The following is a 16,982-nucleotide window of genomic DNA, read 5'->3' on the forward strand; positions in this document are numbered from 1 at the left end:
TGTTTTATTTTTCAAGTCAGGGTTTCTCTCTGGTAGCACTGGCTGTCCTGGAATTAGTTCTGTAGACCAGGTTGACCTCAAATTCAAGGAGATTCTCCTGCCTCTGTCTCTGGAGTGCCAGGATTAAAGGTGTGAACCACCACTGCCCAGCTGGAGAAATGTCCATTTTCAATAAAAGAAAAATAGAAAAAAAAAAACCCTACCTGTGCTTGTTAAATGGTGGAAAAAGTCAAGTCTTGCCCAGCCAGCAATTCATGCACTTGCTCTAAGATAGAGTCGTAGGCATCCATGTTTCATTTTTTTCAACAAGCAGGCCCAGGACTTCTCAGGATGAGGCACCTTAGAACCCTGGCATCTTATAACCATTGCCCTTACAGCCAAAGAAACTGCTAGGTTAAGCAGCCTTGCTGAGCCCCATCATGGGCAAGAATGCTAGCCCAGTAACTCACCCATCCGGTCCACAGATTGGTACCCATTTCTTGGGGCTGTTGTAGAAGTAAGATGAGAGACCTTGAGACAGTGCCTTGTGAGTTGTAAAGCTTCATAAACAACAAGCAGGTACTAAATGACCAGTCCACAATGCCAGCTCCTGGCTTGAGCTACGTAGTTCCCGATCTCTTCAGTACTTTGTTGAAATGCTTTGAGTTTTTGGTTTTTTCCCAACTAGAAACTGCCTGTTGATTTTGAAGGCTAAAGAGTCCTGCTTCTCTGGTTGGTTCCTGGCCAATTTCCAAGCCCACACCTTAGCTTTTCACCTGGTTAGCACTCCGATACACCCACTGAGTGTCCCCAGTCCCACCAGCAGCGGAGACTCACTGAGTTACCTCTCTGCAGGTGCGAGATTGAGGCCACCCTGGAGAGGCTGAAGAAACTAGAGCGAGACCTCAGCTTTAAAGAGCAGGAGCTCAAAGAACGAGAGAGACGCTTGAAGATGTGGGAACAGAAGCTGACCGAGCAGTCCAACACCCCGGTGAGTACGCCACCTAGTGGCTCCCTGCAGCACGCGCAAGCCTGGCTGAGCATGGCAACATGCCTAATCCCCCCACCTCTAGCTCTTCCCTGCCCTGCTCCTGAGAATTGAAGGCCTGCTCTGGTCGTAAAGTGTATAAAACACCAAAACACCACATATTTAAAGGAAAAACCTATTTAAGAGGGGAATCCCTCCTTCTGGATCTTTCCTTAAGAACTGGTATTCTCTCGGAGCATTTGTACGTTGAAGTTACTAGAGTACACTCTGCGGTGTTGTTGGGCCATCCATTAGGGTCTTAGCACGCTGTTGGAACGCTGCTGTTCAGCAATGGATAACTGGAATGGCAGGGCAGCCAGGAATGTCTGGGTGTGTCAGAACTTAGCCACATTTGCTTTCTAAGATCCAGCCGGCCTGCCGCTGACAGTGATGACGAGCATTAATATTCCTTATTAATTTAGTGCTATGATTATGAGCGGCATAAAATGGGGCAAAGGCTTCTCCTGGGACAGGAAGCCTGCTTGCTTTACCTTTAGAAAGACTCTTACTCTCTCCTAAACCCAGAGGAGCCCTGGGTCTTTATCTTCTAACCTCGAGTTTAAGCTGTCCGTTAAATTTGAGATCGCGTTTCATCATTCTTCTAGATTTTAAGTAAGATTTTCAGAAAGCAAGACTTTCAGAAAGCAAGAAAAGCTTACGATTGGTCTTTCCAGAATTTTCAAGTGGGCAGTTTTTATCCACTTCAAATCACAAGGAATGAGAGATTAAAATAAAGTGATTGACAAATTTATCAAGGAAAAAGTTCAGTGCTCGTCACTTTGTGTTCCTCAAAGACCTTTCGTATCTAGACAAGTCTTAACCTCCATTGAACAGCCTGTGGTATATTGCAAGATGCCATCCCATGTCTAAAGAATAAGAGAAATTGTTTCTATCTCCAATTCCTATGGAGAAGCCCTCTAACCCCCCCCCAAAAAAAAAGAATGCATCTAAATATTACAGATTTACCCCTTTTCAAAAATGCCCTTGGTAATCCCAGGAATGCCAAGGTCAGAACTGCATTGCTGTGCATAAGACTGTCACAGGGTACTAAAAAGGTACCTCACTCTTGTGAGTGAGTCCTGTGGACTTAACCAGTAAAGGGGCGAGTCTCCCGTTCAGAATGAGTTGGTGCACCCAGGGCAGGTGGGAGCAGGAGTGAGAATGCAGCCTGTCCCTAGAGCCCATCCGCTGAAGGCTGAGGGCTCTTTTGTTTTGCTTTTTAAGTGCACTGAAACCTTAACTGTAAAGCGCTGCATGGCTTGACTCCATCTAAACGCAGTATTGTCAGGAAACTTTCAACCGCCTATTAGAGTGCGCTTTAGAACCTCGCCTTGGCTTTATTGGCATCAGTTTTGCTAAGAAATTATGGGCTGCCTCGCACACATTATTGCTGCTGGTAACACCGTTGTGGATTAAAGAATAAAACGCCACGGGTGCTTAGTAGGTTGTATCTTGCGTTTTTTAAGCTCCAGAAAACTTCGTTTAAAGAAAGTGCTTTGCGGGCCACCAGCTAACAAGGGACAGCATGGTGCATGTCTCCGCGTGGCTCCCTCCCTTTTCCCTCCGAGGCCCAAGTTTTCTTTGTTTATAATACTTGCTTTCACCGGCTCCTTTGCCTAGAGCCGCTATTCCTAAGGGGAAGGAGTTTATGCTCAGGTATTTGATGAGCAGCTGCCTTTTATCCTCACGTCAGGCTCTAGTTGGCTTTAAACTTGACTGCTGAGAACAAGAGACATCTTTTTTAAAAGTGGCAAGACTGGGCTTTTATATATATATATATATAGATATATATATATAGGTAGCTTCTTCTGAAATACAACAGCCGAACATTTGCACGACTGCACAAAAATACTATCACATTGATTTCAGGGATACGGTTCCCTTCTTAAAGCTGACACATAAAAGGCTTGGAACGATGCGTTCTCTGTGCATAACTAGGGGTGATGCTGATTTTTAATTATTGTTGCAGTTTGCTGTCTTAGAGATAAAGTCTTTTTTGAGAAATATTTATGGAGTGCCTTCCAGGCTAACATTACATGAGACGAGACCTCAGCGATAATAAAACAAATGAACAGCGAAGAGTTCCTTAGAGTTTCTATCAGCTGAAAGCCAATTTGAGAATGCAGGAAGGATGGCCATGGGGAGTGAGGCCCTGCCCCACGAGGCAGGACCTGAGACTGGCTGGACGCCATGCCCTTGAGACAGAGCCTGCAGCGCCAAAATTCTCTAATAGAATGAGCTGGTTTTTGAAAACAGTTCAACAGGAACTCAAACTAGAAAACCAGGCCATGGAGATGGCTCTGCGGCTCCACGTGCTTGCCAGGGCAAGCCGAGTGGAGTCCCTGGAGACCACAGGGTAGGAGAGACCTGACTCCCAAAGGTGTCCTCCGACCTCCACACATGCACCTGAGGCATTCGCATGCCTGCAGCAATAGTAGATAAGGTTTGTAAGTTCTTAAAATTAAAAAGAAAATGGCACTAAATATTTGGTGCCTTCACAGTCAGAATGTGAAGCTCATCCGGGAATTTCACGGCCCGTGCATTTCCCCAAGTTCATGCATGTGACATCATGTGCAGAGTACGCACCGTATTTGCTTAGTTCTCAAAAGGAGATATAAAAACATTATTTTAAAAAACTTTTTTCAGACAGTATTTCTCTGTGTAACAGTCTTGACTGTACTGGAACTCACTTTGTAGACCAGGCTGGACTTGAACTCACAGAGATCCACCTGCCTCTGCCTCCCGAGTGCTGGGATTAAAGGTGTGCTCCGCCACTGCCCAGCTAAAAACATCATTTTTATATCCTGACAGTTTTACTGTAAAAGAAATAGAACCAGACATTAGAGATTAGGCTGGCTGTTGGATTACACAAGGAAGAAGATAAACACTTGTTACCCCACGACAGCGTGAGAAAGAACACACAGACAAAGCTGCCATGAGCAGTGGAGACAGCAAGGAGCAGTCTCGGGGATCCTAAGCATGCCACCCAGTATCCCCAGACTTAAAGGTTAGACAGGCTCTAGAATTTGTTCCCAGGTCGGCTATAGAAGAACCTGAATGAACTACACAGCGTCAGATCTAGCTGGAGTCGAGTAATGAACGGAAGGGAGCGAGAATAGTGACCTTCAGAGTGTGCTGGGGCACCAGCCCGTGAGGTCCCCAGCCAGACACACAGCCTAGCTGCTTCTGCCCTTCCTCTGAGCTCTTTCTTGGGACAGGGTTTCTGGATTTTTTTTTAACTTGAGATTTAATCTCTGCTTCGTTTCTTTTTTTTTTTTTAATTAATTGAGTGGCTAACCAAATGTTTCTGTACGGAGGTGAAACTGGGAATAATTATAAAGAGACCATCCTAAAACCTTTTTTGTTTTAAGCGAAGCAAGGACTTAAAGCTGGTCCCTACCTGTCCATTTGGAATTTGGCTCACGGTTGGTGCTTTGCCATCTTTCAGTTATTATTTCCGCTGTCATTTGTAAATTATGGCCAATATACTGGTGCCAAACCTGCCAGGATGTCCGTCTTCACCATTCACCTCCTGCATAGTACCAACTGATGTTGTGGTATCTGTCTCCTGATTTAAACTGGTACTAATTTCTCTTTTCACTTCTGTCCTTTCTTCCCCTTTGATAGCTTCTCTTGCCTCTTGCTGCAAGAATGTCTGAGGAGTCTTACTTTGAATCTAAGACAGAGGAGTCAAACAGTGCAGAGGTGTCATGCCAGATCACAGCAACAAGTAACGGGGAGGGCCATGGCATGAAGCCAAGTCTGCAGGCCATGATGCTCATGGGCTTTGGGGATGTCTTCTCAATGAACAAAGCAGGAGCTGTGCTGCATTCTGGGATGCAGATAAACATGCAAGCCAAGCAGAATTCATCCAAAACCACATCTAAGAGGCGGGGGAAGAAAGTCAACATGGCCTTGGGGTTCAGTGATTTTGACTTGTCAGAAGGTGATGACGATGATGATGATGATGGTGGTGGTGAGGAAGAGAATGACATGGAGAATAATAGTGAATGACGGCAGAAAGCAATAAAATCGAAAATGGTTGTTTTTTTTTTTTTTAACAAACAGAAGAAATGTATTATCTCAGTCTGTGCAAAAAGCAGCATAGGGAGGCGAGCACCAAGCACTGCATCTTAGGCCAAGCTCACAGAGGGCAGTTTCCTCATGGGGTGACTTTGCTTTTGCATCCAGAAAATCGAGGCAGGGAAATTAAGCTAAAAGCATATTTATCAGCGAGTGTGGTGCCTGGTTATAGAAATTTGTAGTTATATACATATCACGTTCTTAAGCTAACGACCTTTGGGCCTTTCCTCTTTAAAGTGCATACTGTGTAGTTTGTATTTGACAATATCGTATTTTCTTCACTCGGTGGGTTGGGACAAGTTCTACTCCTGACTCCACTCTGACGCTTGTTTCTTCCCCAGCACACTGAGGTTTCCTCCTTGTACAATACACTGTAATGGCAGAAGTGATTGATGACTGTAAAACCCAGTTACACAAAAAAGGCTGAGATAAAAGATTTTTTTAAAAAATGCTTCTTCAGAAATACGTAAATGCCAAGAATTTTCAAACCAAATAGCACACAGCTCCTCCAAGTAAAACCCGAATGGTGTTCTCTAGTGACATTTGAAGGAGAAACACTCTGATTTGAAGCAAGCAGCAGACAGCGCAAGCTTGCATCCCCCATGCTGGCTGGAAACATCCTAATATGAACACACTGTCACCCTAGGCTTAGCTTGTCCTTTGCACAGAAGCACATGGTCCCACAGGGACCTGTCTAGGCACGAACAGGCTGAGCACACTCTTGCTCTGAACATCCAACAAAGACATTCTGTTTTTTGTTTTCCAGAGGTACATAATAATAATCCTAGATTTTAATCTATGTGTAGGAAAAATGAACACTATAAAAAGGAAATACAAATTATCCTTCTTAGACACAAGTGCATTCTGACACAGCGTCGCCCCCACCTCTTTCTTTCCTTTTCCCTGTGCTCTGTGATGTTGGTTTGAGAAATAAATTCAGGTGCTACTTACCGTGAAGGCCAGGCTACCTAGAGACACTCTCAGCAGACAAGCTTATCTCTCAAAACCTATTTAAGCTATAAACTCCTATAAAAATTACAACCAGATCAAAGGCAAAACAAAACTAAACTCTTTATCAGCCTAACTCAGAACTAGTGTCATTCACTAGACAACGAAAATGAAGCAGTTGTGGTGGGCCTTTTTGTTTAGAAGCACCAACATCAGGTGGGTGTGTCCACATCCTGGCACTTGGAGGCTGAGGCCGAGGGACAGGGAGTTTAGTAACAGCCTGCTTGAGCTGCCCAGCAAGACTCTGTCCCAAGAAAGGATTAGAAGCCATCTACTAATCTACGAGGATGGTCGCCTACTAAGTCTTTGGGAATCTGAGATGAGATGTGCTTCTAATCCTCCAGGAGAATGGAAAAGTACCACCCAAAATGAGAAGCGTACACTACAGCTTCGTCAGGGGAGAAGTAACCAGTGCAGCGTTCTAGGTGTCTGTCTGCTGGGCAGTCATGGTCATGACAGGAAGAGGATCAGAAGAAGGTGTGTGACCCTGTAGCATAGCGCCAAGCCACGGCAGGTGCCACATCACACCGGCGACAGTTAACTGCCAAGTGAAAGGGACACTGAGAAACGAGTGGGTTCAGTAACCTTCTGGGTTATCAAACCATCGATTGCAAGTGAGGCTTGCTCAGAAGTATGAAGCTAAAAGTAGAGAGCTTCCAGGAGAAATAGAGAGAGCAGTTCTTAGGATGTAAAGTGTGCAAACAGATTTAATTCGGTTGCTCTGGGAACCTGTGCGCCGTGGCCAGGTCCACCTGTACTAGGTGTTTACGGGCAGTACGGGTACAGTCTGCCTGAGATGGCTCCCCTCGTGCCCGTCCTGCTGTAATCCTCTGCACATATGTATTCTAGACTGGTAGCCAGGCCACTCAAACAGAACAACTTAGGGGGAGCAGAAGGGATGCCTAGCAATTCCTACTTCCCCAGCATGCTGCAAGTACTTGAAGGAGACAGTGGCAGCAGATGCAGGGTCTTAAAGCCTCTTGCACATCTGCCCAGGAAAAAATAAAGGCTTTTGACCAACAGGTCTACCGAGTTCTCGAGAATAGCTAGATGACAGCATTTGCACTCATGGAGTATGTGTGCTAGTGAGCAGGAGTGCGCTGTCAGGAAAGCGTGCGTCACAGAATGCTGTGGTTTGAAGTGCGTGCTAGAGATTAAAGCAAGACTGGAGGAAGAGGAGGCTGGTGGGAGAGGCCTTCAAAGCGTGGTCAGAAAAGGCCTGGCTGATGGGTACCATTTGCAGACCCGAAGGTGAAGGGATCTCTATGAGGAATGAGTTCTCCCCTAGAAGGAAGAACACACATACGCCTCACCACCCGCTAATCAAGAGTTGGTTAGAACATACAAACACCATCGAAATAATGTTGTTTTCCTAAATTAAAACCTAAATCCATATTCTATATAAAAAATTTAGTGCATGAAAAGCCAGCCAGATAGTGTCACTGAGGGGAAGGTACTGGGTTCTAGCTGCAGACTTAGGTTTACCATTACCAGGCATATGTCTGCCATTTCTTAACTGCTGCTTCTTCTCCACCAATGTTGCAGCCATGCTCACAGCTCAGTACTCAGTCATGGAGGACTTGGGGCAGGGCAGAACCAGCCTTGGTGAAGACCTTCCAAAGCTTCTGTCTGGAGCCATATAATACACCATTGGCTATTTGACGTCTGCTCCAACATGCCAGGCGTGGTGGTGCACGCCTTTAATCCCAGCACTCAGGAGGCAGAGGCAGGAGGATCTCTGTGAGTTCGAGACCAGCCTGGTCTACAGAGTGAGTTCCAGGACAGCCAGGGCTACACAGAGAAACCCGGTTTGGGGTGTGGGGGAAAATTGCTCAAGCATACCTGAAATCTGGCTCATATAAACAGGATCCTTTAGGGGTCTCACACCATCTGTAAAAATTACTAGAAAGCTTTAGATTCAATTAATTTTATAAAGAAATGTCTATTAGCCACGTGCAGAATTTCTAATAATGCAGACGTGGCGCTAGCTCAGTGCTTGGATCAGTTTTTGAAAGGACAAACGATCAGTGTTAGATTTCATTCCAAAGACCTGACTTACAAAGAAACACAATTCAGAAGTTAAATCCCAAAACAACGTCAAGGTTCAGAATGAGAATTAGAACCCTAGAATGTCTTAACAACTGTCAGCCTGACGGCTGAATACATCACCAGTTAGCTTTCTTTACTCATAAAGCTGAGCAGGTAGAATTTGAGGACCCCTGCAGAAGTTCCTAGCGGGGAGGTAATGTCACCTTGACCGTCCAGAGTACTGCCTAGCCTGGTGGCACCCAGCTGGCCAAGGACAGCCCCACCTTGCAAAGATTCCCATCTGAAATCCCCACAGCACTGTCCAGTCCCTCACACGTCTGCGAGTCCAGCTCTACTTTTCCCCCAGACAAAATTACCCCAGCCTTTTCAGAACGCTAACAACACCTCCTGCATTTTAGGAAGTTATAGCTTTTTCCCAGAACCCTGGTTGTGGAAATGATTTCCAGTTGCTGGCAGGAACGCTCTGAAATGACTGCACCCACCTGCGGGAGGGGTGCTGGCCCATTAAGGAGGCTCCACAATGGTACAGCCCGGGTGGAGACGCTGTCATTCTGCACAGTCAGTCATTTCAAGGGAATTTTTTCTCATCTTTTTTTTTTTTAAAGCACATTTTTATTGTTTCATGAATCGCCAGTGGGATACGGTTGAAGGTACAGGGCACACTGCTTTTGATGTTCTGAAAATACTGAGGACTGTTTTGGGTTTGTTTTTTGTTTTGTTTTTTTTTTTTCAACCCGTAACTTTAAAAACAAAATGCAATGAATTCGTTAGACTTTAAACACCAGCTGAGGTATTCACACCTGATCCCCATTAAAATCAAAGGGCCTAGAGGAAGGGAGGGGCTTAGCAGAGACTCAGACCCATTTCCCTTCAAGTTACTGTGTATGTATATAACTTGAGTTTTTCATTAGCGTGCTAAGATGAAAGATGGTTTTAAAACCTAGTGAGTTAAATACGGATACTTTGAAAACGATTTTGCCACACTAGACCGGGGCAGCCTTGTGAAACTCGTCAAGTCCCGCTACACCACAGACACACAGTAGAGCCTAATTCTTTCTATAATCAGGCACCGTCTGCTGCTTTCGAGAAAGGCCGCTTTCCTGGGTAGACTTCCGCACTGCCGCAAGAGGCTCCACCCTGCTGGACGTAGGGTAGCCTGGCGGCATTCTGTGATTGAAAGATGAATGTCTATCAGGAAATCGGGACAGGCCCTGTCTTCTCGGACCCCAGCTTTGTGGGCACTGTGTTGCTTGTGTGAGAAACTTTCTGGCATGTGGTTAGCTATTTCAAACTAGAGTTCAGGCACTAGGCAACTGGTTTACAGCGTGTGCGAATACTCTTAATTCCGACATGACACACTGCTTTTGCACTCTAGGGAACTGCTATAGAAAACGTTTCTACCCTTTTTGAGTGTGAGCTTTTAATAGGCGGCATCACCGCTGTGTTTCCATAACAATCCCCCCCCCCCCCCCCCTCGCTCTACTGCAATGTTATTCTGAGCAAGTCTTATGCCAAATGCCATGTATAATGTCTGTATGGGAGATTAAACTGCGATCCTGTGTGGTCAGACTGTGTAGTTGCCGGCTTCATAGTTGGAATTTGATATTCCAGCACCAAGTCCACAATGTGTTCAGAAATCCAAGTTGGTGTCATACATTTTGTTCTGATGTGAACTTTTCTCTGCTTTCCTTTGTTCTAAGACTCCATTTTGCAATAAACGTTTTGACAGTAAACCCCTGTGCTGTGTCGCTGTGTACGTAAGATCTTTGTTAGACTGGATTCCCAACATCCTTTGAGGAAATCAGTGTCACGCACACGCACACAAGCGCGAGCGCTAGCTTCTCTCTTCTCAAGTCTGACGGAGTATAAATAATGAATTTCTAAAGTGATGGGGCAGTCGTGAGGGATTTTTTTTTTTATCCCCAAAGAAAAGAGAGAGGCTTAGAACTCATCCCGGGCAGATGCGCTGATATGTTAACAAGGCACAGGGAACATGAAGGAGACGCGAGCCTCTGTGTGGCTGGAGATCGTTAACTCTTAGCCCCTGTCTTGCCGAATTCAAACCGTCTTGCTGTGGCGCCTGGTCCCAGCCCTCCTCTCACTGATCTTTGCAAGCCTCTGTTGACTCCTGCTGGAAGGCTCGGCAGGCAAGGCTCGGGTCTTCCTGCGCCATGACGCTGACGATCCAGCCCTGGAGAGGCGAGCACTTCGCTGTCCTTTGCACACTAAAACTGAAGATGTCGGCTGTTTTGTTTACAGTCTTTATCAAGAAATAGTTATTCCTCAGTCTTGTTAGCACATTTGGAAATTATATAAAAGTCAAAACACCCCACACACCCCACATCACAGTCACACAGGCACTGACACACATCCTGTAGAGACGAGCCTTAACGTAGGACAATCCTTCTGTGGTAGTATCTCTACGTCTCTTCCTTCACACTGGTATCCGCGGTGGGTGGGAGGGATGGAATGTTTCTGCAGCTGGAGCCAGCTGCCCCACGGAGAGGTAAAACCTGTCATGTGTTTTCTTTGGTTGAGATCCACTCATCCACACGGTTCAAGCAGGCGAGCATGCTGGGTGACTCCTTCGTAGAGCGTGTGTTTCAGAGGAAGGACGCACACGAGTAGTGGGGTATGTAGGGAACGTGGCTGACTTCAACACACGCTTTATAGCCTTGCAATCTAGATGTGGTACGTAGAGTCTGCACATCCACGCATGTTTCAACAGTGGGGTTCAAAATAATAAAATCTGCTCTGCCACACCCAGAATTGGCTTCCTTCTCTTTTTACTCCAACACAAACTCACTGCATCCTGTGTTCCAGTTAAGTGAGCATGCCACACCTATGGCAGCCCCATGGCCAGTATCTACCCAGTTGTTCTTCCTTGCCTTCTCTTTCCCCAGGGCCTGCAATCCTCAGCCCAAGCCACTTGCCTTCCATTCCCCCGTTATATGCTGTGGGACATCAGTCTTCGTATGCCTATCCACACAGAGCAGACTACCAAATAATCCGAATACATATGTCCTTCATGCTACCGTTTCATTCTATAAGACAGCATGAGAAAGATTACACAGGTGGGGCCAGAGAGAGAACTGGGTTGGCAGAATGCCTGCTCTACATGTCTGAGGACCTGAGTTCAAGTCCCAGCATATAAATAAAGAGCCAGCTATTGTGACATGACCTCATATCCCAGTCAGGGATATATATGGGGCAGACAGGCAGATAGGTCTCTGGTGCTCACTGGCCAGGCGGCCCAGCCTAATTGATGAGCTCCAGGTCAGCGAGTAGGACCTGAGGAAAGACGCACCAAGGTCAAGAATTCCAAGGGTACACACGTGCATGTACCCACACACATACAAATATGCAAATGTACCAAACATTATGCATTAGTAACTAAAAGAACAATGATAAAAGTGGCCTCTCCTGAATATAATCCACAGATGTTCCACTCGGGTCTAGTAAAATTCTTTATAGGGATCATGCCTTTCCTAGCAGTCTGAGCTTGCGGTTTTGCAATAAATATCTCTAAGTTGGGAAGATTAATTTAGCCACCATCAGACTGTCGCACTAGCAGAAGCAACTGCATTCAACTTTCTTACCTTTTTCTTGCTGTCCTTTGAGAATTCCACCCATGTGTACAAAGTGTTTAGATCACACCTCCCCCGGTCTAATCCCTTTTCCCTCTCTGCTCACAAAGAAAGACAGTCTGTAACAGAGACCCAGTGATACTTTGGCATATTCTTTCGTGAATCATGAGTCATGAATCATGAATACACATCTTGACAAGTCAAGTTACTTGAAGCTACTGGCTACACCACACTCTAGCCCACGGGATACAGGCCTTTTCAAGTTATGAAAGGATGTGCTGCTTAGCCCATAACCATGGAACACACTGATGACGGGCTCTGCAAATCCCCATTCCACACGTGTCCCTGACAGGGAGATGTGTCAGTCTGTTTTGGAGCAACTCGGAACCCAGATACCTTAGGACAATTCCAACCTCACATGTTCTGCCTCCTCCATGCAAGGGAGATGCTTAAGCCCCAGGAATCCCTGTGAGAATAGGCAAAACAAGTCACCTGGTTACTTATGGTTGTTTTGGAATTTCCGGTGGTAAATTTTCCTATTATCCTACTGCTGGTCGAGAATTCCAAGGCTTCTCTGACGGCTGGTGAATGTCAGAAAGGCCTTGATCTCAAGGCCCGTGCCAAAGAAGACTCTACCAAGTCCCCCTTAAAGCAGCTCATAAGGTAGCATGCATTGTTGCCAGGAACTGATTTACTAACTGGCTGCTGGGCTCAGCGTCCTTGGACACTGAAAACTTCCCCAGAAGGTTGAGGGAAAGTGTCTTCCTCTCAGCCGAGCCAGAGGAAGCCAGAGCAGCGGAAGAGCTGAGGTGAGAGGACACACCAGAAAGGTGAGGGTAATGTCGCTTCCCTTTTTCATGTCCTTCGTATCTCCCACGCAGCTGCTGCCTTCCTTTGAGATCAGTGCATGGGACGAAGACGACGTGGTAAGCTGCTTCTGCTAATGCCCCATCGGACCTAGACAGGAAGCAGGCAGAATTGTCCACATGTTCGGAAGTGCAGTTAGGGAGAGCTGGAGCTAACGAGCAGAAATTAACAAGCTTCTCTTTTACATAAATAGATAATTTAGTAGTGGTTGAAAACAGGGACTCAATAGCAAAAGCAACTAGCTCTTCAGATATTATGAGAGTTCCATCTTCCTAACTGGCTGTGAAAATACTCCAGAATATAGTAATACCAATAGCAAGATAAAAGCTATACTATATTATATATAATATACATCTATATATACCACACACATATGTATATATGTGTGTGTGTTGTGTGTGTAGTGTATATATATATACTCCAGAATATAGTAATACCAATAGCAAGATAAAAACTATACTATATTATATATAATATATATCTATATATACCACACACATATGTATATATATGTGTGTGTTGTGTGTGTAGTGTGTATATATATATGTATATATATATATATATATATATTCCAGAATATAGTAATACCAATAACAAGATAAAAACTATGATTCAGGATGCCAAATACACATTCTTGAAAAAATATTCAATTCTTAAACTTTCCTTCGATGCCAGCACTATACTTGAGCATGGAGGAGAGAAACAATGACAGGCTGGAATTCCCTGCACAGGTTCCCCTCCCCCCCCAGGCCCGCTCATTACATGACAAGATGCCTAACCGCCTCCCTGACCCTGGCCTTCCCCAGGAGGAATGGACAGAGTGCGCCCCATCATCTTACATCCCAGGAGGTAGGATACTTAAGTCTGCAGGAAGGCTGCGTGCAGCTCCGGGTAGACTCCCTGAGGAGCAATCCCAGGTAGCCAGTTCTCTCTCCATATCTGCTTCCTTAATGGCAAAACAATTTTGAGAGCTGCTGATGAGAGACTTCGGGGACCCGCGCCTGTCCAGGGCCATTTTACAAGCTCAAGGGCATCATTACGTGAAGAAGGAAATAAAGGTGAAATGCTAGCCAGCCCTAGCAAGGATGGGCTCCACCCCAGGGAGACAGACACCCCAGAGCACCTCAAGGGAAAGAGTCTGATTGGGAAATCCAGGATACCTGCTTTACACCTCAGTCTGGTGTGGGGCTGGGGCATGCCCTCTCTACCCTTTGTTTTTTATAAAGTGAGCTTCCATCAACAGAAGGCAGCTGCATAGACCCCACAAAGTAAAGAAGCTGGGTACCAACTTCCTGTCTCTCCCCATTCCCTGAATCCTAGAAGCCGAGCCTCTTGCCAGCCCCAGCCCTGAACTTAATTGCTTCCTCCCGAGCTACGAGGGTGGTCCATCTCCTTTGAAAGGAAATTAATTTGAAAGAACTGAGTTCTCTGGGCTATTTTTAGTCTTTGCTGCAAGGTTAAGTGACTTCCATGCCATTCAACTAAAAGTCTATTGTCAAGGGACCCGGGGAACCAGCATGACTAAGCCAGGCCTCTTTTCTGTGTGTCTTCACCAAGGTAATGTTAGGCCACCAGTAAACAGGTGTCAGATGATATACAGAGACAAGGACCCCTGGATAGAACCACCTCACTCGACACAGAAAGTACCATCTTTTGCATGCCCCTCCCCTAATGGCTGCCAAGGCTGAACAGGCCTAGTAGGGGTCCTCATTCTGTCCATCTCTCTGTCCACTGCCGTGTGACCCTTGCTACTCATACAGTTCCCGAAATAAGTACCGTGGCAGTCACTAGGGTCATTATTGAGCCTCCTCTAGGAAAGATAGAAGCTCTCTCCCAAGGAAGTCTCTCAACTGCCCCATGCCTCCTGCAGGAGGAATATCCCCAATTTGAAAGCTTGAGGCTTTAAAACTACAAAGAGGGCTCTTTCATCTTCCCCTTGTGGCTAAGTTAGAGACATCTGAATCTACTGGAAACTGTTTTCTTGTTGAGAATGGCTAAGGCCCGTATGTGACCCTCCCGAACCTTGTGTGTCCTCTCTTTGCAGTACTTTTGGGTTCAGCAGCTCGTCCGGAAAGGCAAGTGACACAAATTACGTTCTCATTTATGGAGTTAACTTTGTCGAGCTATGATGTTGCCTCACTTCCTGCCTTCTACACGTCTCCCCCAGGTGACTCTTCAGTAGAGATGAGCAGCTACGCGAGCTTGTTTAAGGAAAACAACATCACAGGCAAGCGGTTGCTGCTTCTGGATGAGGAGGACTTGAAAGACATGGGCATTGTCTCCAGGGGACACATCATTCATTTTAAGGTACCCGGTGGGAGAGCATCAGTCAGTCAGCTGAGTATGTGCTGGACACTGGGTCATTAGTGAGTAGGGATGAACCCATCACAGTGGAGGACATCAGGGGCTGAAATGCCTCCAGGCTTGTCCCTAACCAGCTGCCACACCTGTGCCGCCCCTGTTCCCACCGCAAAACCCCACAGCAGTTACCTGGCCACCATGGTGTAACACCCCTGTACCGTGAGGAAGCCTCTAGTCTGGGGGTGGGATGGGAGAAATACTGTACACTATCCTGTGGAATGACAGCAAGAGAGATGCCTCAAAGAGGAGGGGGCTGGGCTGGGGGCGGATCTCTGAAAGGAAGTCGTAAAGGCTCAGAACAAGGAACATTTAGCCAGGTGAAGGAATTTGCACTGCAGGTGTGTGAGGGAGGAAGCCTCGTGGGCCAGAGGACCGGAACTAGAAAGGGGGAAGGGAAGAAACAATGACAAAAACACGGCTTTTCACCTAAAGCCACACCCCCACAAAGGTTCTGCCAATAACCCCGTTTTACTCAGAGTACCTCACCCTCGTTTTCCTATGCCTGTCCCACTCAAGTCCAAAGAGAACCAATTGTTCACATTGTTCCAAAGAGCCCAGACCTTGTACAAACCATGTCTGTAGTGTCTCAGTGACCTCGGGACAATGGCTGGGCACTAACCTACCAGAGAGCATCTGCAAGGCGAAGCAGGACCGTGCCGTCTTCCCTACAAGGTAGACAAGAAGACGCATGCACAAACATCCATTGCAAAAACTGGCCGAGCACGTAATCTCTCCTGGCTTAGGTGTGCCACCGCAGGAAAATTACTTTCCTCAGGACAGAGGTGTCTGTGCTGCCAAAGAAACATTTTGTAAATCTTGTCCTGTGTAGCAGATGCTGTGTAAGAGACTCCCACCAACCACACCCTCTTCTGTCTTCACCAACTTCCAGGGGAAGGGACTTACACGCTGTGAGACTTCAGCAAGCCAGAAGTGCTTTAACTCTTTCTAGACACAAGTGGGACACGGAAGGGTCCTATCCGTGCTGGTTGGTGTCATTAGACAAGTAATGTCCCAGCTCCCTATTTATGGCTTATTAAATTCAGTGCATGTCTGCCTACAAGACTGGGCCTGTGGGAATTTAAAGAATCACCCTGCCCTAACAGCATTTACATCCCAGAGAAGAGACACAAGTGGACAACTTCTTACAAGCAGTTGGAAGAAAGGGACAGTGGAGAGAGACAGAGAGGAGAGACTTTGTGATAGAGGATGAAGATGAGGGGGGCTTTGATCTGGACCTGGGGGGCAGGACGGAAAAGAAGACGTCCATAGGGATGGGGATGACCTGGGGGAGGACAGAACAGAAGATGTCCATAGGGATGGGGATGACCTGGAGGAGGACAGAACAGAACAGAAGACGTCCATAGGGATGGGGATGACCTGGGGAGGACAGAACAGAAGATGTCCATAGGGATGAGGATGACCTGGGGGCGGACAGAACAGAAGACGTCCATAGGGATGGGGATGATGGCCCAAAGAAAATGAAAGGGGTGGTTGCCTCTGTTCAGAGGAGCAGTGGGTGGCTCACTGCACTGGTGGAACATAAGGCTGGAGCAGACCTGGGGGTGGCTGCAGTGTAGGATGAAGTGCAGGAAAGGAAGTCCAGCCCCTGGACTGCTTCCAGCTTCAGGCTGGATGTCTGGATGTGACCAGAGCTAGAGAGTTTAAACTTGACTTCTGGAGAGGCTGGGTCTGAAACTCCAGGTAGGAAGTTAAAACACTGAGAAATACGGCCTGCCTGACTCCTTAGCAGAAATAGGCATGGCGAACAGAGGAGGCCAGCTGGGCTGTTGATGAAGGAGCCGTGGTGAGATGCAGACACACGCTACAGCAGGAATGAGCCCAGAAACAACATCTGTGGGAAAAGCCAGGCACAGAGGGCCACGCTGGTATTCCATGTACATAATGTAGCCAGAATAGCACACCACAGAGACAGAATGTTATAACGGGTCTTTCTTTGGACCAGCTCCAAATGATGAAGGCTTGACCTTAGCTAGGCTTATTCCCAACTTAAGTTAAAACTT

General features: G+C 46.5%; 1 protein-coding gene across 4 annotated transcripts in view; it reads left to right on the forward strand.

Annotated features, from left to right (window-relative positions):
- Map3k20 (mitogen-activated protein kinase kinase kinase 20) overlaps positions 1-16,982 on the forward strand; it is a 155,682-nt gene that overhangs the window by 109,947 nt on the left and 28,753 nt on the right. For 3 of the 4 annotated variants that reach the window (XM_041631454.1, XM_041631456.1, XM_041631455.1), the window contains exons 11-14: positions 835-970; positions 12,615-12,659; positions 14,645-14,675; positions 14,768-14,907. In XM_041631454.1, coding sequence (XP_041487388.1) covers positions 835-970; positions 12,615-12,659; positions 14,645-14,675; positions 14,768-14,907 — 352 coding nt within the window. Of the gene's footprint in view, positions 1-834; positions 971-4,633; positions 8,751-12,614; positions 12,660-14,644; positions 14,676-14,767; positions 14,908-16,982 lie in introns of those variants that run through there. The other variant, XM_041631457.1, reaches the window with a different exon arrangement.

The sequence above is a fragment of the Microtus oregoni genome, unplaced genomic scaffold (assembly GCF_018167655.1).
Source record: "Microtus oregoni isolate MIOR12 unplaced genomic scaffold, Mior012 000037F_ref0000500, whole genome shotgun sequence".
In the NCBI taxonomy this organism is placed as follows: domain Eukaryota; kingdom Metazoa; phylum Chordata; class Mammalia; order Rodentia; family Cricetidae; genus Microtus; species Microtus oregoni.